The 24,222-nt window shown below is 43.4% G+C and overlaps 1 protein-coding gene across 1 annotated transcript; it reads left to right on the top strand.

Moving 5' to 3' along the window:
• Positions 1 to 902: 902 nt before the first annotated feature.
• Positions 903 to 23,239, top strand: LOC137208795 (glutathione S-transferase omega-2-like). The gene is made up of 7 exons (XM_067709478.1): positions 903 to 1,173; positions 6,341 to 6,562; positions 6,831 to 6,939; positions 8,616 to 8,838; positions 9,786 to 9,887; positions 21,381 to 21,487; positions 22,937 to 23,239. Exons 2-7 carry the CDS (start codon positions 6,529 to 6,531, stop codon positions 23,094 to 23,096), a joined length of 735 nt encoding a protein of 244 aa, XP_067565579.1. The 5' UTR covers positions 903 to 1,173; positions 6,341 to 6,528; the 3' UTR covers positions 23,097 to 23,239.
• The last annotated feature ends 983 nt before the right edge of the window (positions 23,240 to 24,222 follow it).

Raw genomic sequence — 24,222 nt, 5'->3', positions numbered from 1 at the left:
TCTAGTGAGAGCTGAACTTCAATCTGGATTTCTAACTGCCCATAGGACATTTCCACTTGGATACCGTGTTGTCATTTCAAGAGATGCCCTTTCAAGTTTGTCTTCTGGGTTCTAAGTTAAGAACCTTTCAATTCTTCATTCTTTCCTTTCCATCACTGACTCAATTTTACACCTTTCTTCTTACTGTTGTTGCCACTGAAGTCCAGACCCACGTCACCTCAAAGCCAGGTGACTAGGTGGTCTCCTACTTGTTCTCCCAGTCTGCAGTCACTAAGCCCTTCAAATCCTTCCAACCAAATCTTATGCTGGGCACACAGAAGGTGTCCCATATATGTAAGTGAATACTGTGAAGACCACCTCCATCAGTTCAGTATATAAGGCTGGATTTCATTCTACAGATGATTCAACTAAGGTCCTGAGGTTAAGTGAGGCCTTAAGACGCTGGCAGAAAGTTCTGGGGAAACACACCCAGCACAGGGCTCTTATATCAGAACTAGGAGGCGGGCTGTCGACCTGCCCCAGTACAGTCTAGTTTCCTGTCCTTATTCTTAAACGTAAGAGCGCGTTAACAGTCACCTAAGGCTCACCCCTGGATTTCCGATTCGGTAGGGTGGGCCGGGGAGTTCACATTTGAACTGAGTCTTCCGCCCCATGGTGATGCAGGCGACCAGGGGACCGCACCCTGAGAGGCAGCTGAGAATTGGTTGACTTCACAAACGGCCTCCAGCCGTCCACCTCGGCCGCCACCAACGCCCAGGCTCCGGGCGGACCCATCTCTGCCGCCGTCCGCCTGCCCCACCCGGGGTAGGCTGCGGGCAGACTTCGGTCGGATGTAGACCAGGTGACTGAGGTGCCATGACCAGCCACGACCTGGCTTCCACTTTGGCCAGCCACAGACACCCAAGTGAGGACCCAAGACTCCGGGACCTAGGAGCCTGTAACGCGGCCGCCCATTGGCTCAGCTTGGCACTGCGAGGCCGGGGTACATACAAAGGCTTGGAAGATTGGCTGAAGCTCCGGGCGCTGCGGCCAATTGGCGGATAGGATCGCGTTCTAGGGGGCGGTTTCCGCCTGGGCCCCGCCTCTTCCTGCGGCTCTCTTTCTCCCCATCCGGTTCCGTCGGCCGCGCACCTGGAGGTGCCTCGGACTCGTCTCTCTTTTCACCTGCGTCGGGTGTGTTGTTGCTGCCTGCGTAGCATTTGAAGGGACGAGGGGTTAGAGGTCAATTTTGAATTTTTCACGAATTTGGGAACCCAGAATAGGATTGCCAACTTTTAATTTTGTGTAACCGTTTTAAAAGAAAGCTCAACTACTTCACCAAAGTTTCATCAGAGATTTTACCATCAAAAAAAAAAAAAAAAAAGCGCAAGGGCTATAATCTGAGAGTAAGGAACAGGTCTTTAAAGCGAATACCTTTAACTTAAAGGGGATAAAAAAGTCATTAAATTGTTCTCGTTTTCTGATTTGACTGGAGACAAGTAAAGACGACCCCATATCACTAATTGTCAGCCCTGCATTGGGCACCACTAATTTAGCTACATCATAGGGCACTGACAGACAGGGGTATTTGGTCCCCAGGAATGTTCTTTCTTGTCAGAACTATGGGTCTTCCCTGCAACATTCAAATAATAAAAATAATAGCTAACGGTTGCTACGTATTAAATGCTTCTCATCCATAGTCAGAATTACTTCAACCCAGACCATACAATGTGTTGGTACCATTAGCTCTGAATTACAGATGAGAACATCAGAGCATAGAAAGTTGCTGTGATTTGTCAAGGGTCGACCAGTAAATGTTGAAGAGGTGATTCAAACGCAGCCTGAACTCTTTAACAGTTATTCAGACCATTCTTAAAATAAGCCTTTAAATATGCCCCTGCCTCAGACTCTTTATTCATCAACTTTTAAGTTTTGGAGATTGAGCTGAGAGAGGACTGTAGCCACTTTTTTGACACACCACTGTTGTTCCTGGGATAGGACAGGAAGTGTTGATGTTCCTTTTTGAAACCCAAACAAATCGAAATTTGTTTGATTTTACAAGTGTTTCATTTTGGCTTATTTTAGGATCTTGAAAATCTGCCTTTGCTTATTCAAGTGTTATTATATAAGGTTGTTAATTTCTTTTCTTTGATCCCTTAAGCTATAAAATAGGGACAGGAAAGCAGAATCACGTACTTAAAAAGAAAGTCTCCTTTGACCCTGCTTTCCCCAGTGGGAAGATGAAGTTCCCCCACTGACAGCTTTAGTAATCTTATTTAATGTCCCAAAGACATTAGAATACAGGATTCTCTCTGATCCTAACTTCTTTGAAACAAGTCCTAAATCTAGGCCCCTTTGAAAAGAGCCTTTTTCCTCACTTGCCTAACTCTTTGAACTTGGTGAATAATAGTGGAACTCCCAGTAACACAATCTGTCATGTAAATTAGGCTTCTGAACTACTAAGAGGAATGTCCTCCAGGTTCTGCCACTATCAGACATTGGTATGACAAAAAAAAATTTTTTAAATTGCAAAATGCAAACCCCACTTCCTCTCCTCAAAACAGAGACTCAGGTAAATAGAGTGAAGAGATTATTATTAATGTGGTGGCACTTTTTTCCTAGAAGGCTTAAGTCATCATCACCCAGGACTGAAGTTCTCCCCATTTTCAAAACAGATGCCGTCATATTTCAGGTAGCTGGAAATCAATTTGGAGTAGGTTTAATATAGCCTTATTACCATTTATTTCTTGAGTGACTCAGTATAATAGAGGTGTAAACATGATATACAAGGAACATTTGCAAAGAGGATTTCAAAGAGGTACTTACTGAGTTTTAGAGAGCAATAGGGTTAAGCTTAAAGGTCATAATTAAAATCTTTCTGGGGAAACCATAGTGTTCAGTGGTAAGATTAAAAACCACATTACTGAAAGGTAGCCTGCAGCATTCAACCCATTCAATTGGTATTAAACTGGTAACTGATGAAATAAGCATTCTGAGTTGAATTTTAATTCTAATGTGCTTGGCAAAGCCGAATTGCAGTGCACTTTATCTTTTTGGATATAAAATCAGAATGCACTATGCTATTAAAAATGTCCTTATTCACTAGTATTAATCATTAATTTTGAAGTACACTAAACTCTTACTATACTGAGGACGGCCACCTGAACAATTTCATTCGCTACATCAAAACCCTTCAAGTAGGTGCTTAGTGTTCTCATTTTACAGGTGAGGAAGTTGATGGTCAAAGAGGTTAGATAGCTTGCCTAAGTGCCAAAGCCAGGGTTTGAATCTAGTGCCCAGTGAGAACTTTGACATAATATTGCTTCCATTCAGAGGAAGAACTTTCCATCCCTTTGTCCATTCTCCCCTGACTACATCAAATAGACTTGCATCATCTCAGAATGTGACTTCCCATACACAGGTATACAGCTGACCCTTGAACAACATGGGTTTGAACTGCAAGGGTCCACTTATGCGTGGATTTTTTTCACTAAATATGTACCGCAGTACTATATGATCTGCAGTTGGTTGAATCTGCAGGTTCATAACCACGGATGCAGAGGGCTGACTGTAAAGTTATACTTGGATTTTCTTCTGTGTGGCGGACCAGCACCCTGAAACCCCTAGTTGTTAAGGGTCAGCCATACTTTTAATAAACAGTATTTTCCAACTCTCGGAGTTGCTTTTCTTGAAAAGGTGGGAATGAGGAGACACAACATGAAAATACATTCTTTTCTGGCATGGTAGAAAGGTGGAGCCAGGAACCTTTTACTTTACAATGGAATCCTTAGCTTAGCTATTGCTAATCCAGTCATTGTCAGTGTATACCAGGGGTGGGCAAACTAAAGCCAGTTGGCCGAGTCTAGCCCACTGCTCATTATTGCACAGTTCAAGAACTAAGAATGGTTGCAAAAAAGCATCAAGTGAAGAATTATGATTTGTGACATGTGAAAATTACGTGGAACTCCTCAATGGTAAGAAATGTCCCTCCCACCCTGATGCAGGATGCTCAGTAGTCGGGGAGGCTGTGCTCGTGTGTGGGTCGGAGGTTAGTGGGAAACCTCTATATATTCGGCTAAATTTTGCTGTGAACCTAAAACTTCTCTAAAAAACAAAGCCTATTAAAATATATATGAAGTTCAAATTCAACGTTCATAAGTAATGTTTTATTGGAACACAGCCACACCCATTTATTTATATATTATCTACGGCTGTTTTCACCCTACAAGGATAGAGTTGAGTAGTTGAGACAAGATGGCTTGAGAAGCCTAAAACATTTACCGTCTTGGCCTTTACAGAAGAAGTTTTCGCATCTCTCGTATAGATGAAGATCCTGGTTAGAGTGCTGCCCCTGGAGTCAAACTTCCAGGCTTCATAGTACCCTTTGCACCTCTTACTAGATGTGAGGCTTTGGACAAGTGACCTAACCTTGCTAGCCTCAGTTTACCGAGGCAGGAATACAACCCTTATAGGACTCTTTTAAGGATTAAATGAGTTAATACACATAAAGCACCTAATCCATGTTAGTATAATTTATTTTGATTTTTGAGAATTTCACATTCCTCATGCGGCCTTTCCTTTTAGAATCTGTTTATATTTTCTCTCAACTATTTGAAATATACTTTCTCTATGTGAGCGTTATATTTGTCTGATCAGGAGGCAGCTCCTTGTCTACCAGAAGCTCTCACATGACATGGTTATGTTGATTGTTCCTATTTTACCCTCCAGTTTGTACTTTTTGATCAAAATTAGCTCCAGAAGAGTAGTTATCTTATTACTTCCTCTGTCTTCCAGATGCAGAACTGCCAGCATGGCAAGTCGAGAACCAGTTTGTCTTTTACAATGCCAGGCTTCTTGGTGGCATATATGCATTTTCTTCCCAGAGGACATTTATTCATACATTTTGCCATTCCCCAGTTCTTAGAAAGTGACAACTTACCATATCTTACATAAAATCACTCCGAGTAACTTAGCAAAGAATGTAGTCGAGCGACTATTCTGAAGATTTTCAGATTCTTATTCAGCAGAAAAAAATGTAAACACAGTTAGCCAAGAATTTCTGGATAGGTTGGAATTCCAAAGACCAAAAGGTGCCCATTCATAAGCTACATAATTAGGTTCTGGTACTTTAATAAAAGATATTTAGATTCAGCTAACATTTGTTGAGCAGCTATTATGTACTATATCTTTTTTGGGCTTCATGTCCTTTCCACACTGTTGCCAGCTTTAGAGGCCAAGTCAATGAGCCAGACTTCGGACTTTTAAAGTTCTTCAACCCTACTAAATGGTCACTTTGGGCAAATAATTTTCTTTTTCTTTTTTTTTGGCCACGCTGTGCAGCTTGCGGGATCCTAGTTCCCTGACCAGGGTTAGAAACTGGGCCCCTGGCAGTGGAAGCACTGAGTCCTAACCAGTGGACCACCAGGGCATTTCCTATTTTTCTGAGATTATTTTCTGACTTGTAAAATAGGAATAATAATAATAGCTGACTGAGTGGTTGTGGGAATCAAATAAGGTAACCCATGGAAATCATTTAGTCACTGTGAGTGAAACATAATACTTTTATTTCCTTCTTTACCTGTCAACCCCATAAAATGCATTTACAAGCAATTCCCATTTCAGCTCTATCCTGTAAAAATTAAAAGAATTGTATTTCCACCTGCTAAATTTTAGGATCTCAGCTTCTTAAGGTCAGAGCAAAAGATAGCTACCTCCTTTATCTCATGTAGATGGGCGTGCTATCCAAGTGGCCCCTGTATTGCTGGCTGTTCGCAATGTGTCCTTGGTAATTAAAAAGGGTCTTCTCTGAAATTTATACTGGGAGTTGGAAAGAGCTCACAAATTTGTCTTTGCCTCTAGGTATCTTGTTTCTGTTCATCACCAGTTTTTCATAGTTTGAGTAAAATCTCATAAATACGGCCAGAACTAGGGTGAGGCAATGAGGACACAAAATTTAAGGAGACACTTCTAGGGTCGTGCAAGATCTTAACACTAATACATTTTTCTTCTTATCTGCTAGATCATGAAAAAGTTTGGCCTTATTTTAAAATAAAGTACTCATTATACACAGGGTATGGCCAATTGTCTTAGATAACACAAGAGGGAGGGTTTAGAATGGGAAAGAAAACGTTAGCGTTACCCTGGTCAATTTTTTATTAAACTCCTTTGAAATAAGTGGAGTTTAAATGCCCATTCTTCACGGATTCTTGATGCAGAGAAGAGACGGCACAGGACGTTGTGAGTTCAAAGCAAGGTGTACTCTTCAGGTGTTTTTTGTTTGTTTTCTGTTGTTTTTTTTTTTGCTTTTTGTTCTTTCCCCACTCCTGCTACGGCTTCCGAACCTGGGGCTATGTCTCTGCAGGTTGAATAATCCTAGCTGCCATCCTGGATCACTCCCCCTCTACCTCGCCAGTGACCTGTTGCTCCAAAGCTGAATATGGGGCAAGAGGGGAGAGCCGGAGCGCTGCTGTCCTTGGAGCCTGCAGTGGCGGCAGCAAGCCACACGGCCACAACTGTGAGTCTTGGTCGCTGCGCAGACTCCAGGAGAGCATGACTGACGATGCGGCCAGGACCTTGGGGAGAGGTGAGTCCTCTTGACAGCTGTCCGCGGGCTGGGGGCGCCCCGTGGCTGGATGTTGGCTCTGGTGAGGTGGCTGCCGGCCTTGGCCTCCAGACCAGCGTGGCGAGGAGGGACAGGGTTCCTCCGCACAAAAGGCACGTGCAAAAAAAAGGTGTCTTCTCTGGGACATGGGAGACGGAGCACCCGTGGCACTCTTGGGGTCCTGGGGAGGCGAGTGAGCCCCTTTCCCCTCTGGGCTAATCCGCCTCCCTGTATCCCCCTCCGCCCGCAGGGAGCGCCCCCCCAGGGCCTGTCCCAGAGGGCCTGATCCGCCTCTACAGCATGAGGTTCTGCCCCTACGCACACAGGACGCGCCTGGTCCTCCAGGCCAAAGGCATCAGGTGAGAAGCAGGGGCGCCCCCGTAGGCGCGTGGGAACGTCTGATATCTGGGGAGCCCTGGTCAGATTTCAGAGGCTCTCTGTGCCTTTCTTCTGAGGCAAAGTCAATAAGCGGTTAGCAAAGGACAGGTTCTTGAGAGTGCCATCCTGAAATGCAGAGACAGGCCTGTGCAGGAGACTTTTAGGGCAGCTCAGAGTAAACTGAATGATGGCTCAGTGAGCTGGTTCCTCCCCTAGAGCTTGTGAAGAAAGGCACCATGGAGGCTACCGGGGCCTTCTCTGACTGCTCTGTCCAGTGTAAACCCCACCCCACCCCAGGCGTCTTCAGGTCAATTCTGTTCTCTTCATTGCGCTTGCAATGTTTTCTTATTTGTTTATCCGTCTTTCCTTTACATCTCCCAGCCCCTCCCCCAACACACATAGAAACACACACTGACACACACACAAATGTAAGTTCTTGAAGGTAGGGACTTGTCTCTCCTATTCATGGGCCAGAAGAGAGCCTGGCACGTAGTAGGTGCTTAAAACTATTTTTTGAATGAATGAACAAATAGTTCCAAACAGTGAAATAGAAGGAACTGCTATCAAAGAGGTGTCCTGAGGTTTCCCACACACCTGATAAATAGGTACACACCCGTCCAGAAGGAATTTTGCAAGACGAGCTCCTGCAAAGGACATCTGGATTTGGAAGGCAGAGCAACTTTGCTGGAATGTGGACGACTGGATGGACCAGCTCAAAGCCAAGGTGTTGAGAAGTGTTACTCCAGCCTCTTGACTCTGGCCTCGGAGAATCGGTAGTTCGGGAGTTTCGGATTCATGTTAAAGAGATGCAGAGACTAATACAGAGATGTTTTAAAGAAAATTATGTAATTCTGCTCTGTGGAGTTTCTACGGCTTATATTTCCAGGTTCTTCCTTCTTGCTCAATTCTACTTGGCCTTAAGGTTACTTTTTTTTTAAGAAAAATAACAATTGATGTTTTACCCCCAGTGATGAAGTGGCAGCTTAGGAACTGATGTAAATACTTCTTGGGGGCAGGGTTTCTCACCCTCGGCACTGTTGACATTCGGAGCTGGATAGTTCTTTGCTCTGTGTGTTTGGTGAGGGAGGAGCTGTCCTGTGCACTGCTGGATGTCTAACGGCATCCCTGGCCTCTATCCGTTAGATGGCAGTAGAATCCCCTCCCTCCAGTTGTGGCAAACGAAAAATGTCTCCAGATACCAGATTTGTACTTTCAAACTTTAAAATGTACTGAAATCTGTGGCGCCATGGTTAAGCTTGTGAGCTCTGAGTCAGACTGCCTGGCCTCCCATCTCGGCTGTACCACTTCTTAGTGGGTGATATTGGGCAGGAGATTCAACCACAGGGAGGCTTATTTCTCATAGGGGCTGTGTTAAATGTTTTCTTTGCCTCCCCTCCGTTGCTGCTCATCATGATTCCCCGATTCGCTGGGGAATCATGAGGAGCTAATGGGATAAGGCATCGAAAACATCCAGCACATCTTACTGCAGGAATGAAGACGATGTTGTTATGTATTTTTCTTTGTACAAACCTAAATTAAAAAAAAACTCATTGCAAATTTTAATTTTATAGATTGATTGCTTCTGCTTTCAAGATGAGTGTCTGCCTGCCTAAGCCTTTCATTTTTGTTCTGTCCTGTTTTCCCTTTGCTTTGCAAGACATGAAGTTATCAACATTAACCTGAGAAACAAGCCTGAATGGTACTTTACAAAGCACCCTTTTGGCAAAATTCCTGTCCTGGAGAACAGCAAATGTCAACTGATCTATGAATCTGTCATTGCTTGTGAGTACCTGGATGACGCTTATCCTGGAAGGAAGCTGTATCCATGTGACTCTTATGAGCGAGCTCGCCAAAAGATGTTATTGGACCTATTCTATAAGGTATATCCAATTTTTTTTTAAAGCCACTTACACTCTGTTTTACTTTGTATGTCTTTCCCAAACTCCAATCCATTTTAAAAGTCAAATCGTTGGTGAAATTGATATGTTTTAATACACATGTGTGCCTTAGGAGGATAACTGGTGTGGAATTATAGTAAAGCTGTGACCTCTGATATTAAAGGTTAAAGGCTTAGCCAATAGGTACTTTTCCATTTGAACTAGCAGTCTCAAGAGTTACGGTTATGGCATAGTTATGACTGTGTAACTTGAGACAGGAATATTGAAAGAATTGAAAACTGGTGATACTTTAAAGGAACCATTTCCAAGATCCCAGGTTAAAAAAAAAAAAAATTGGGATGTGAAAAAGGTAATGCACAGAAGGAGATTGGCCTTTATGGTGAACAAGAGTGCCAACCATCCAGGAAATGTGTAGAAGAGAGAAAAGGGGGCACCTGTTGATAGTGGGAGAGAATATGATGGAGAAATTTTACGGCAGTTCTCTTTGAAAAGAAACAAAAATAACTCAATGATATTAATAGCTGATGTCTGTTGAGCACTTGGATGTGCCAAGCACTGTTCTAACTACCTTATAAAGGTTAACTCGTTTAATCCTCACCACTGCCCTTTAAAGTGGGTATTATTATTGCTCCATTCCTCAGATGAGAACATTGAGGCTTAGAGAGGGTAAGTGCCCTACCCAAGATTGTACAGCATGGAAATAGCTGACCAAGTAAGGAACACCGGAGAGCCCCCTCTAAAACACCTTGTTTACCAGGGTGCTGTGACAAGTGGATTCCTGAAACCACAGAGGTGGCCCTCAGAGGGAGCTGGGGAGACTGGATGTGGGTGTTGGCCTGTTCAGCTGGAGTGACAAAGCTCTGGCTGCATTTTTAGGCAGAGCAGGAGCCCTCAGACTTCTCCACTAAGAACCTGTGTCCTCTGATCAGGTCCCACATTTGACCAAGGAGTGTCTGATAGCATCGAGATGTGGGAGAGAATGCGCTGATCTGAAGCTAGCCCTGCGTCAGGAGTTCTGCAACCTGGAAGAGGTACAAAACGGGTCCCCCTCCTGGCCAGATGCAGTGGAAGAAGTGAGGCAGGTCCCCACCCTGGTCACCCTGGCACCCTCCACTTTCACAGATGTATTCTTTTCCTACCAGACTTTGATAAGTTCAGTTACTAGGCATCTGATTTTAACTTGTGGATACTTGCCCTCTGCTAACCTGCTCTGGAACTTTTCTTGAAAATCTGGCAAGGAGTGAGGGAGGGCATGTGATGAATTTCTTCCTTTCCCAGAATCACCACATTCCTTAAGTATCTCTGCACGGATCCTCTAGCTTCTGCCACTGAGTCCAAGGTCTATGTGGGTTAGAGATTGTGTTTGGCTGCTAGTAAAAGGGACCTAACCACTGTAAATTTGTCCTTTAGGATTTATTCTTTCACACACACACACACACACACACACACACACACAGGTAAGGTAGTACAGGGCTGTTTTGATGCCTTCTTCATGAAGTTACCAGGGACTGAGGCCTTTTCTCTCTTCCTGTTCTGTTATTTTTGGTGCAAGGCTTGTATACTCAAAATAACAAGATAGCTGCTAGAACTGCAGCCATCACATCCAAGTCCCAGGTCACAGAAAGGAAAAAATGGTAAAAGGCCATACTACTTTAAAGGCTTTCCTGAAAGTCCTACCCCATGACTACTTAAATCTCATTGGCCAGAACTTAGTTGTAGAGTCATAAGTATCTGCAGGGGAGGATGGGAAATTTAGTCTTTTAGCTGGGAACACCTTGCATAAAATCAGAGTTCTATAATCAAGAAAGAAGGGGAGGGCTTCCCTGGTGGTGCAGTGATTGAGAGTCCGCCTGCCGATGCAGGGGACACGGGTTCGTGCCCCGATCTGGGAAGATCCCACATGCCGCAGAGCGGTTGGGCCCGTGGGCCCGTGGGCCATGGCCGCTGGGCCTGCGCGTCCGGAGCCTGTGCTCCGCAACGCTAGAGGCCACAATAGCGGGAGGCCACAACAGGGAGAGGCCCGCATACCGCAAAAAAAAAAAAAAAAAAAAAGAAGGGGAAAGTGTCTATGGGTAAGCAAGGAGCAATGACTGTTATCAGATCCTCCATTAATCTGGCAGTAATGGGGAATTCCCTGGTGGTCCAGTGGTCCAGTGGTTAGGACTCTGCACTCTCACTGCTGAGGGCCTGGGTTCAATCCCTGGTTGAGGAACTAAGATCCCACCAGCCCTGTGGCGAGGCCAAAAAAAAAAAAAAATCCAGCAGTAATAGGGCTACTTACCCTGTACATCTAGAATAACCTGGAAGGCGGTTCTTTGACTTCCTTTATCTTTGTTCCAGAAACTGATAAATTCCCCCTATGGGTGGGTTGTAATTCTTTTGGCAGCCAGAGAATGCTATTTTTATCCCCTAAAGGGAAGGCTGATTACTAATATGCTTCCATTTGACCTTTGTTAAGTGGAAGCAGTTCAGTTTATTTACAATGCCAGCTGCCTATCTTAGATTTATACAGTTGCAGTATTTCTGGATGATGAATAGTCATGTGTAAGAAATGTCAACCTTGGGGCTTCCCTGGTGGCGCAGTGGTTGAGAGTCCGCCTGCTGATGCAGGGGACACGGGTTCGTGCCCCGGTCCGGGAAGATCCCACATGCCGCGGAGCAGCTGGGCCCGTGAGCCATGGCCGCTGAGCCTGCGTGTCCGGAGCCTGTGCTCCGCAGCGGGAGAGGCCACAACAGTGAGAGGCCCGCGTACCGCACAAAAAAAAAAAGAAAAGAAATGTCAGCCTTTGGTCCTGAGAACACAGACTGTGGTCTTGACTCCAAGGAGGCAACTAGGATGAGGTAGACTCTTGGATCCTAGACTTGGCTTTACTAGATTACAGAACCTTTGGTAAGGTTCTGGACCTCTCTGTGCCTTGGTTTCCACATTTATAGGATGAGGAAGTGTTTTAAAACAGAGAGTTTCTGGGTTCTACAGAGGGACCACTGAGTAGGGGAGGTCTGGTGGGTGGTTCCAGGTCCTGCTTCAGCCACACCAGCCCTGCTCTTATCACCGGATTTAACAAGACATCCAATAAGCTCGAATTTGGAGAGGGAGGGGGACCTCTGCTTTCAAAAAGAAGTTTGAAAGCTCTTGCCCATAGAGAATGTTTAAGGTCTTTATTTCAAAGATCAGCTGAACTGATTTTATCATGTCTGGTTACCTTTTTACAGTTAATTGCTGGGCCAGGGAAAGGAGCTGGGAAACAAAACCCTTTAAACTCAGAGATAATTAAAAACACATTTTGAACTGTGTTCCTCCTACTCTGTGTTTGGATGATGGATGAACTTTGAAAATTACAGATTGCTAAAGAAACGTATAATATTACGACCAAGGCACAGTCCTTTAGCTGGGTTCTTCCAGGGGAAGTGAACCTGTATTTTTGTGCCAGGCATGAGGCTACAGGTGCTTTGAATACATCCTCTCATTTAATCTTGCCAACAACCCTGTCAGATCTAATAAATAGCATCAGTGAAAGCTACCTAAACCAGGGCTGGTTCAAGGACCACTGAGTATTCAGCATTGTTCTACCAGATTTGAATGTAGCTTTTGTCCCTAAAATGTTAGCAGGAATTATAACTACAACAAAGGCAGTATCAGAATCTGAAACATGCCCACTGAGCTTGAATTATTTGATTAATTCCTCTCAATACCAGTGTATTGACTCTAGGAGATTCTAGTGAAATTGAAACTTGTCCGAATAATTCTAATAGAGATGGCTCCTCTCTATTAATAGAGATGACGTGTACAATTTTTTCCCATGGTTTTGTACAATCAGGATTTTCTGTGAGTTGAAAATATTTTAAATATCCTTGGGCTTTCTGAGTGATAAACAACTTAAGAGACCAGTGTATAATTTTCTGCCACGTTATCCTCAAGCAAACGGCTCAGTTTAACTTTTGCAGCCTTACACTGACATTTTCTTCTTTTGAAATAAATGCCCTGTTTGACTTTTAAATTTTTCTTTAAAAAAAAGTTTCATCGAAATTAAAGGCTTATTGTGCTTGTTATATAACCATATTTTTCTATGTCATTTTTACAATTCTTTGAGATACATTACTGCTGTTTTTCTTTCTAACCAGCAGGCTCCCCTCTTGCTTTCCTGTTCTGAGCATTTTCCTGAGTTTTAAAAACTGCTGGGCTGCCCTTCTCTAACCACACGTTCTGTCTTCAAACCTATTTGCTAGTCTTTACTGAATCATTAATCTCAGCAGCGTAATTTTTTTAAGCTTTAGTTTTTTAATCTTTCTTACTGACTTTCATTTCAAAATAGCACCTGATCCCATCTTTCTTTTATCTTTGTGGATTGGAATGTTGGCAGAACCTCTCAGCTGTTCTTTTTTCGGGTGGCAGTGCCTTCATTCTAAATATTTTCATTATGGAAGTAGTCCAGTCAAGTCTAAGTTCAGTGAAGGACAGGATTCAGCCAGATTCCAGTCACTCCCCATCTCTTCCCAACCCTCCCAGTTATAGGCAACTACTAATTTACTTTCTTTCTCTATGGATTTACCTGTTTTGGACATTTCATATACATGGAATCATTTAACGTTAGCCTTCCATGTGCTTCTTTTACTCAGTGTAATGTTTTCAAGTTTCATCCTTTACTCCTTTTCATGGCTTAGTAGTATTTCGTTGTATGGATACACCAACCTTGTTTATCCACACATCAGTTGATGGATACTTGGGTTGTTTCCACTTTTTGGCTCTTATGAATAGTGTTGCTGTGAACATTCATTTATGAGATTTTGGCTCAGACATATGTTGTCAGTTCTCTTGGATTTGTTAGCTAATTCAGCATGTCCACCTACGTGCCATTTTTTGGTTGTAATCACCATTCCTCCACATTAGGGAACTGGTTATCTTCTAGTCACCGTGGCTACTTGAGCAGTTTTAGTGCTGCTAGTTTGGTAACTTAATTCATTGTCCAATTCTGACAGCTGCTTTCTAGGTAAACTAATATTTGCTGTATTTCTTTTAATAAACTTCCTCTATACCTTCTCCCACCATGTAAACAATAGAATAATAGTTCTTCTTGTTATTTAAAAATTAATTTTACTCATCTTTGATTATAAAGTAATACTTGTTCATTAGAGAAAGTTTGGAAAATACAGAAAAATATAGAAACTAAGAAAAGAAATTCATAATCCCACTACCCAGAAACAACCACTGTTATTATTTTTTCTCTCCTTTTCTTATGTATATTATTATGTAGTTGAAATTGTACTGTATATAGAACTTGGTTACCATTATGACATAAGAATTTTTCCCATATTTTAATAAACTCTATAAATGCTTATTTATGGGTATAAGGGTGTTTATTAGAGCAGCCTTATTTGTTATGGTGAAAAATTATAAACCTTAATGTACATTAGATAGGGAATGGTTAAATGAAGGCTTCCCTGTGGCGCAGTGGTTAAGAATCCGCCTGCCAATGCAGGGGCCACGGGTTCCAGCCCTGGTCCGGGAAGATACCACAAGCCGCGGAGCAACTAAGCCTGTGCGCCACAACTACTGAGCCTGCGCGCCTAGAGCCCGTGCTCTGCAACAAGAGAAGCCACCGCAATGAGAAGCCCGTGCACAGCAACAAAGACCTAACGCAGCCAAAAATAAAATAAATAAAATTTAAAAAGTTTATATAAAAAAGGAATGAGGTAGATCCATGTGTACTGAGATGAAAAGATTGCCTAGAAATATTAAATGAATTACACAGTAATACAAGTGATATGATCCAATTTTGTAGAAGAAAACAAAACTTAACTATATATGCATATATATATACATGTAAATAAACGCCTGGAAAAATGTCTGGAGAGACACACATCAGACTCCTACTGGTGACCGCTACTGGGAAGGGGATTAGCACTGGTGTGGGAAAGAAAAGTGGTTAAGAGCAGGGATCGGAAGGGAGAGTCTTTACCTTTTATGCTGCTTTCTGTGTTTGAATTTTTTTAAAATAATGAGAATGTATTTCTCTATTAGATGTGTAATTATTAAAGATGGAAAAAAATCACTTTTCATTCTGCATAATTTACCATATGTATAAGCCATAGTTATTTATCCAGCAACACTCATTAGAGTTATTTAGTTTGTTTCAGTTGCTTACTGATGTGAATGATGCTGCCAGGAACAGCAGCTTCTTTGCATAAAAATCCTTTTCTCTATTTTAGAATATGTCCTTAGGCTGCACTTCCAGGAGTGGAGTTACCAGATCAAAGGGTATGACCACTTTAGAGGCTGGAGCTGGATGTTGCTAAATTGCTTCCTCCAAGACATGTGCTGTATACCCCCCACCCTCAGTGTGTGGAAAATGCCCTTTGTATCATCCCCTTTTCACTGTTGGGAGATTTCACTTAAAAAGATATTTGCCTGTTTTGAGAAACAATAGTTTCTCATCGTTGATTTCATGTATATTTCTTTGATTGCTAGTGAGGTGGTAGATTTTCCCCCAAAGTATTCCATCTCTTCGTGTTTTATTTATGAAAATGGTCTACTACCCATCTGTCAAGGTCTTACTGATTTTCCTTGTTGATTTATTTTTTTAGAGTTCCTTATATATAAAGGATATTGGCCTGTTTCTAAGGCACATTTTTTGGTTTTGTTTTAACTTTTTGTCTTTGTTTTGTACATATATAAATATAACATTATTGTTCTATAAGTCTTTCCTGTTGTGATTTCTTCTGATACTTTTATACATAGGAAATCCTCTCCTCCTTCAGAGATTTGATATTCATTTATATTTTCATCCACCACCCATCACTTTAAAGATATTTGACTTGTCAAGACTTACCCAACTAGCTTTTCCCCCCTACTATCTTACAAATATATTTTGACAAAAGAATTAAGCCCGTGAAAAGGATTCCAGGATAGAATTTTCAGGGTGGTCCTTTGATCCCCCCAAATGTTGACAGGTTGCATTCCGAATCTTCACAGGGAGCTCCAGGTCGTAAGTGGTGGTCAGTAGGAGCGGCGTGTTCTGCACAGACCCTACTTCTCAGGCTTCTTTCTAGAGAAGTGGCTTTATTTATACTCTAAGTTTGTTCTATACCCTTGATTTGTTTTAAAGGGAATCAGTTCATCTTCGTTAGCTCAGCCTCAGCTATAGTATGTCAATGTAGCAGGGACCTGAAATTTGAAATCTTGAGAATCTCCCCCTTGTCTTATATGAACTTAAAAGATTTCTGCCCTGGAGTTGAGTACTTTGCTTCTGCTTCTGGATAAGGGCCTGCATTGCTGATGTACCAGCAAGTGGCTTTGTGTATTTTATTGGGGGAGGGGGGTCTGCTTCATTTTTTTTCTTTAATAAATTGCTATTTTATTTTTAAAATTTATTATTTATTAATTTACTTATTTATGGCTGCACTGGGTCTTTGTTGCTGCATGGGGGCTTTCTCTAGTTGCGGCGAGCAGGGGCTACTCTTCATTGCGGTGCGCGGGCTTCTCACTGCGGTGGCTTCTCTTGTTGCAGAGCACGGGCTCTAGGCACGCGGGCTTCAGTAGTTGTGGCACGCGGGCTCAGTAGTTATGGTGCACGGGCTCAGTTGCTCCGCGGCATGTGGGATCTTCCCGGACCAGGGCTCGAACCCGTGTCCCCTGCATTGGCAGGCAGATTCTTAACCACTGTGCCACCAGGGAAGTCCCAGGTCAGCTTCTTAAGAACTATTTCCATCAAGAAAAACCTCTTTCTTTCTCCTCCAACCAGGACAGCAGCACCCGCTGAGAGCCACCAAGCTGTCCTGGTTAGAGGTCCGGGATTTGTCGGCTGTGGTGTAAATGACCACGTGCAGGGCAAGTGGCCAAGTCAAGGTCTAAAGTGCAGTTATTGAAGCTGCACTTGAGAGTCCAAGATTGTAGACTGAAGCTTTTTAGAATGCTTGGTTTGAGGAAGTCTGGGCTTTGCTTCTCTTTACAATCTTGCTCCTTAAAAAAATTTTGCAGATTTCCTTTTCCTCCTTGTTGAACCTCCTGGCGGGGAAGCCACGGCCAGTGAGCCTCACCACGATGGCCACGAGGGAGAGCCCCGCGCCGCGCACTTCTTCCTTCTACGTGCGCTCTAGCACGAACCTCCTTTCATCCACCTGGGGGAGCCCAAGAGGCCTTCGCAGTAGATGAGTGGCCCTTCCAGGCTTTTCAAGTTTGGGGTGGAAGTAGCGATACTCACGTCTCACCAAGCAGTCCCTCCCTCTTGATTTGCATGTTCACTCCTAACCCCTTGTCACATCTAAAAGCAAGAAAAGGATCTGTAGTCATTTTTCAGTGAAGTGGAGAACAGAAAAGTTTTAAAATTAGAGTTTTCTACTATTCCAGAGCATCAAATGGCTTTCCCTAAAATATCTCAATTCTTAACCTGAATTGAAGATGTGTGAACACTTTAAGGAAGCCTGAGGGCTTGAAGCTAGAGGCTCAGTTCCCTCCCCAGGCCATGCATGGCCTTGTGGGGATGTCTAGGGCCTTGGTGGAAAAGTGTCTTCTCTAAGCAGGCCATCTTGCCTTGCTTGACGATACCAAGGACAATAGTTCTGAGAGTGAGGGAGTCCATCATGAGAAAAGCTATTCAACATTAAGAATGGCCAATATCATTATATGTGGCAGGTGGGTGACAGGAATAACTCAAAACAGTTTTTTTAAATGACATTGGATATTAACATAAGCACTGCTAAGTGGGTCGAGATGTAACCACAGCTTCCTGTTTTGTTTCTGATGACAGAACACTTAGGAACGATAAGACATTGGACATTAAGACGGTCGGTTTATTTTTAATTCTGAGTATCTGAAAATTTGTCAGAGCAGATAATTGGCTGTGAACAGGGACTTAGTTTAAACTGAGAACACAGAAGAACTCTTTTGAGTCAAGTTGCCTGAAGACCTTCTTATCCATGGAATGAAATAGGAAGGAGAGAATTTTGAAAAGTTCCTTTGCCATGATTGTGTCACACTTCTTGGTTAGTTAGCTGCTCTGGCAGAGCCCCTGACAGAGAGACTGAGAAAGAGGAAAACTGAGGGGGAAGTTCTCACAGGGATGCTCAGAGCTGAGCCAGTCCTTGGATGTAGAGGGAAAGAGGCTTTCAGAGTTTGCTGATTCTAAGCTTTTTGCTGCTACATAAATTTTAAGAACAGGCAAAGAATTCACAAGAGACTTGGGGAAGCCTCTGTGATTAGAGTCATCATACATACATATCTGAAGTTGAATGACACAGGGTTGACGCTAGTCTGGGACTTAGGAGAATGATGTTTTTGTCTCAGCTCTGGCACTAACCAGAGAGCCCTCTTACTTCCCTGGGTTGGAGTTTCCTCCTCTGTAAGCGAGAGTCTCTTGTGCTTCCACGCAGGAGACAAGAATCAGCTCACCAGCATGTTTTCCTCTCCACTTGAACTGCCAGGAAACTCAAGTCAAATCCAAAGCTTTATTTATTAAAGAACTCTGCAGGAGCCTTGGCTTGATGTCTTGAGACCATTTTCCTTCCTTATTTTGACCTTCTGTTCTAGCTTTTACTTTCCCTGATCTTAGCATGGTATTATTTTTCATATTTAATATTTTAGTGTACACGTTTTTGTACACTGCAACTCTAATCCTTTGTGTAATGAGCATAGTATAAATAAATGGAAAAATGGAAGGGGAGTCACACTAGAAGAATCCCAGTGGCCCTTCCAGTACTGAATTTCTGTGATTCTAAGCGGACAAGTCATTTCACGTGTCCGGAAAGTCTCAGGTTTGCAGAGAAGGGAGCTCTCCTACTTAAGATCCTGAAGACGGTAATAAACCTCCAAGGAGGCCTGGCCAGGTTGTGCTCCTGGGTTACTGCAATGTGTCTGTAGGGGAGCCAGCACTTTGTGCTGGTTTATAGGAAGACTGCTTCTCTGTTGGGATTTTTAGACTTGCTCTGTATGAAATCTGGTGGAGAAATGCTTGTTTGAGGCAGGGCTCAAGAATCTACAGCTGTATCAAGAACTCCAAGGAATTTTAATGTCACACTTGGATTAAAGAAAGTCCGAGGGAACGTGTAAATGTATTTCAGGGGCGAGGGAGAGGCTGGCAGAAGATAATTGATGCCGCATTCATTTCATCCATATGCTTATCTTGACTTTTTATTGTACCAAGCACCTTGATAAGGCTTAAATTGCTTTATGAGTGTTTATATAAAAATTGATTGTACCTATAAGATCATATATATTCAAAGGCAGACTCCTACTCTGAGTAAATGAAAAGCTTGAAAAATACATACTAAATAAACATCAATTACTAAGCAGCTATTCATTTTCAAAATATCTCATCACTTTACCAAAGGACTCATCGTGGGTTCTAGTAAATGTCCATATGTGGTCTGTTTTAACAAGGACTTTCTCAAGAGTACCTCTGCTCTGTAAAGCAGAAGAGTTATATAGAAGTTCCAGAGTCCATCAGTTTAGATTCAGTTCTCGTTTGTGCCATGAAAGGCCAATAAGAAGCTGGAGGTATATGTTTCAAAGCCAGTGATAAAAGTTTGGGTGATTACTATCTGTTCCTGAACATAAAGAAGGTTTGGGGCTTTCTGGAATCCATAAAAACTGAATAATTTGTTCCTTCCCCCTGTAAATCAGGACTTATTTACACATGACTGAAAATAGCCTCTGTTTTGAGTTTTCATTGGCCAGATTCTTCCGCTTTAGTACCATCTTGTGAGTTTCTTCGAACAAAGTGATGCCACCTAACATTTTTTCAGACTTTCAGGACACTAGTCAGGGGGGTCTCCTCTATGCCATACTGGGAGGTAATGAAGACATAGACTTTAGGGCACCAAGATTTGCTTTCTCCTCTGAGAAGGATGGCAGGTGGAGGATCCCATTGATCTTTTCTGTTGGGGAAGGATTTGCTTTCTGTAGATGTAACCTCTGGGGGGGTCTCTGTGCTTTCTGATCACGAGAGCTCATGTATATTCATGCATGATTCCGTCACTCCTCACCATAACCTCTGAGGAGGGCACTAACATTACCACCATTATACAGATGAGAAAAATGAGGCTTGGAGGAGGAGGTGGGTAAGTTGCCCTGGGTTCCATGTTGAATGAGACGTAGAGCCCAAGGTAGGATCAGGTCTGCTGGTACCAGAGCTCATTCTTTTTTTTTTTTGTACATTTATTTATTTATTTATTTTTGGCTGCATTGGGTCTTCGTTGCTGTGCATGGGCTTTCTCTAGTTGCAGCGAGCCGGGGCTACTCTTCCTTGCGGCTTCTCATTGCGGTGGCTTCTCTTGTTGCGGAGCACGGGTCTAGGCACGCGGGATTCAGTAGTTGTGGCATGTGGGCTCAGTTGTTGTGGCTCACGGGCTTTAGAGCGCAGGCTCAGTAGTTGTGGAGCACAGGCTTAGTTGCTCTGCGGCATGTGGGCTCTTCCTGGACCAGAGCTTGAACCCGTGTCCCCTGCATTGGCAGGCAGATTCTTAACCACTGCACTACCAGGGAAGTCCCCAGAACTCATTCTTAACTTCAGCCCTAGACTACATCATAGAGGCAACAAGCTGTCCTGGAGTACAAAGAATCAAGCCTGAGAAATAAGGACACAGTAATCTAGATCTACACCTACGGGGAAGTATTTAGTTGATTATGCTTTTCGTGGGCCAAAGAGAGTCTTTTGCTTGATTTAACTAGGTAACTAGCGTCATACGTTTCTCTGTGGGAAGACCTGGCCCAGCAAAACCTCTGCTAAGCACTGTTGCTTTTTAAATTCTCAAGTACCTTTCCCCCCCACTGTCTTTGGCTATCTCTCTGTCAAGAGTTTATCTGTTTTCTTGATGATTCATCTATCCAGGTTGATTTGTCCCATTTGGGAATGCAAAATTTTATTTTAATGTAAAAAGTTGATAGTGTTGGGTGGCCAATCCATGTGAAGTTCAAAGAGCTCAAATAAACAAAGAAAATATGATAGAAAGAGAGTGTTGGGATTTGAGCGAGCCCATTAGATAGCCCTGCTCTTCCCTGCCTTAGTTTTGAATTGATTGAGAAACAAGGCAGAAGAGGAAGATGTGTGGAGACTGTGGTATCCCCTTTATTACAGATAAAGTGGACCCTGGAGAATGGGGGTCACAACTGCAACAAGTGGGGTTCCTAATGTGGCCTCTCCCTCCCAGTAACAGGCAGTGATGGTCAGGGGCAGGGCCCCCTCTCCAGGGGCTGAGCTCATCCCTGGAAAGCTTAGCACAGGGAGGAACCTGTTCTAGGCTGAGAAGGAGTGGCTGGGCTGGGCTGTCCTTCAAAATCCTCCAGTCAGATGAGCTGCACGAATGCCCCAGTGTTGAAAGGAGGGCAGGACTGAGCATGCCAGGAGTACAACCCTAAAGGAGGTGGAAGAAAACTCAGAAAAAGGGAAGACGCATTCACCTAACAAAATGGAAAGAGAATCAAAGTCTTGGTTCTCCTTCTTTGGGAATTAATTTGATATTTGTACGTAGTGTCTATAAATACATTAGTACATAGGTAAATTAACTTGCTTTTGCTCTGTTTAAACTTTCAGATTCTTGGCTATCAGAACACAGTCTTCTTCGGTGGTGACTGTATATCCATGATTGATTACCTCTTTTGGCCTTGGTTTGAGCGGCTGGATGTATATGGAATAGCTGAGTAAGACATTTAACTGTGTGGTTGTGGATTCCTAGGGTCGCCCTAGTGCTTGAAATGGTCTGTGTGCCATTTGTCCTTCTCTGGACATGTGACACATGTGAATGTGAAACACAGTCGGGTTTTAAACTGTGTGTTTCCTTGTTCAAAATGCATCTGTGCTCTTATGCCACTAACTGTGGACCCAAACTTTACCCATATTTCTGCTGATAAGACTGTGTCCGAAAGCCTCCTGCCATGCTACAGAGCCTGCTGTCCTCAACACCCACCCAGCACAGGCCGGTGGTGAACACAGAAGCAGGGTAAGGGTCTCAGTCACAGGGTTTTGGCGCCTTGTCTGCAGCTTCCTCGGTGGCCCTCCACCTGGTCCTGCTGTGTCACCCAGCGGATCCCACACACCTTACTCCTCACACCTTTGTTCCCCAAGGAATCGTTCCCCAGATAGGCAGACCCTTCAAAAAATAGATGATTTTTAAAGTTATATATGCTTGATGTTATACAAACAAACAAAATGGCCAGCCATACGCCATGGGAGTGTAGGGATGTTTAAGGTAGAAGAAATGACCTGGTAGACTCAGGGAGGCTTCATAGGAGCCCTGGGCAGAACATGTGCTTTGTTCCCACGATGCTCACAGGAGAGGTTGAACTTGTGCTGGCTCTGCTCTCAGGCCAGCCGGTTGCATGGTGGGTGCCGGCCACTCTGGTGTTTGGGAATCCAGTCCTGCAGAGGTAGAACCGCGTCTCCTTCATAATGCGCACACTTGAGTCTTCCCAGGAGGCATCTCCTGTGCGTCTCACTTAGGGAAGTTCAGATATAACAAACTTGGATATTTAAAACTATGTCACACCATAAACTTTACAAAAACCTGTCCCTTCTGGGAACAGAGTGTTGAACCACATATTAGGAACCCTCACCTCTTCTCCTGGATTTTACACTAACAAGTTTGTTGCCTGGGCAAGTCACTTTACAGATCCTAGACCTAAACATCCTGATGGGTCTTTGAAAGGACTCAGTCAGCTCCATTATTTCAAGGTTTAATGATTGTTTTACTCATTGCTTTCCAAAAAAAGTGCTTTTGGAAACTACTTGTCTTTATTTTTTTCAAGCCTCCTAAAGTAAAATCTGAGAATGACAGAAGGATGTATCTTTCAGGGGGTTGTCTTTTTGTTGGCAAACGGTGAAGCACAGACACCTTATTTCCCCAGAGCACTCAGTCCACAAGCATTTTAACCGCAGGGTTAAAAGCAACAACTTTTGCAATTCTAAAGCACACACAGCCATTCCAAGAATTAGATTTTCCTCCAGTAAGTGATTATGCTCAGTTGATAGTAAGGTAACTGAGATAACTTTATTGCCCCAGTAAATCCATTCTTGTAGCTTGTAAGTCTAAAAAGTGATCCATGCCCCCTTTTGCCCTTTAGCCGTGCTAACGATTCTCTCCTGTCCTGCAGCTGTGTGAACCACACCCCCGCGCTCCGGCTCTGGATCGCAGCCATGAAGCAGGACCCCACAGTATGTGCTCTTCTCATAGATAAGAACATCTTCCTCGGCTTCTTGAATCTCTATTTTCAGAACAACCCCGATGCCTTTGACTATGGGCTAAGTTGCTGAGCCTTGCAGTCCACCCATTCACCACCCAGAATTCCCAAGCATGTCGTGATTCTGCATCAGCACTTGTTTGGGTGGGGCAGTCAATCTCTGTTCATTTTCTTTGAGGTTCCCAATAAACATGGAGACAGAATCATTTCTGATAATCATTTGTATGGCTCCTCTAGCCCACAGCGTCCAGTGATTCTCTAGAAATCTCAGTGCTAGATTGTCCAGGGACATTTTGAGAGCCTGTGTGCCTCCCAGTTCCACGGTTATCGACCCGGTTTGACCTCCAGGTTGTTGGTGTTGAGGTTCAAGGCCGCTCCATCACTGGTGCTTGTCACTACAGATGGCACACCCTCCACAACTTCCTGGGAAGAAAATGCTTGCAGTCCAAATACTCTCCCTTTGGCAAATGAAAGCTGCAGTCCCTGTGGGTGTGCGCGAGTTTCATTCTCCCTCAAACTTTGGCTGTGGGCCCGGGAGGCACCGAGGGTCCTGTGACTGAAAGAATTCCAAAGCAGGAAATTAAACACCCATTATCACCCTGGACTACCGACGTCAGAATATCACCGGTGCTGTCAGGGCTCAGGATGGCTCACAAAATGTTCTATAGCCAACATCCTGCCTTAAAAAAGGACACACATCCCAAACCCAGTCAGAGGTAAAGGTCACTCTGTTGGATTTGCGTCACAGACGCTTTCAATTCATCCCAACACATGCCTCTGGTTGCCTGTTGTGTACCAAGCCTGGGCTGTGTGGGTGATAAAGATGACAAAGACAAAGGAGCCCCTGATCTCTCCAGTCATCTTGGTTGAGATTTTAAACGTAGAGCTTTTGGAGCTGCTTGTCTTGCAGTGGGAATGCTTCTCTTTTTTAAAAAATTATTTTTAATTGAAGTATAGTTGGTTTACAGTGTTGTGTTCATTTCAGGTGTACAGCAAAGTGATTCGGTTCTACATGTATATATTCTTTTTCAGATACTTTTCCATTATAGTTTATTACAAGATATTAAATATACTTCTCTGTTCTATACAGTAGCTTCTTGTTGTTTATCAGTTTTATACAGAGTAGTGTGTATCTGTTAATCCCAAACTCCTCCTTTCCCCTTTGGTAACCATAAGTTTGTTTTCTACGTCTGTGAGTC

Source organism: Pseudorca crassidens, chromosome 16, assembly GCF_039906515.1.
Source record: "Pseudorca crassidens isolate mPseCra1 chromosome 16, mPseCra1.hap1, whole genome shotgun sequence".
Lineage (NCBI taxonomy): Eukaryota > Metazoa > Chordata > Mammalia > Artiodactyla > Delphinidae > Pseudorca > Pseudorca crassidens.
The sequence above is the reverse complement of the archived record's forward strand: the minus strand, read 5'-3'. Positions and strand labels throughout refer to the sequence as shown.

Excerpts from the sequence above, each read along its gene's own strand:
- LOC137208795 (XM_067709478.1), top strand. The coding sequence starts at position 6,529 with ATGACTGACGATGCGGCCAGGACCTTGGGGAGAG. Across the intron at positions 6,563-6,830 it reads GGCCAGGACCTTGGGGAGAG|GGAGCGCCCCCCCAGGGCCT; the intron begins GTGAGTCCTCTT and ends CTCCGCCCGCAG. Across the intron at positions 8,839-9,785 it reads TATTGGACCTATTCTATAAG|GTCCCACATTTGACCAAGGA; the intron begins GTATATCCAATT and ends TCCTCTGATCAG.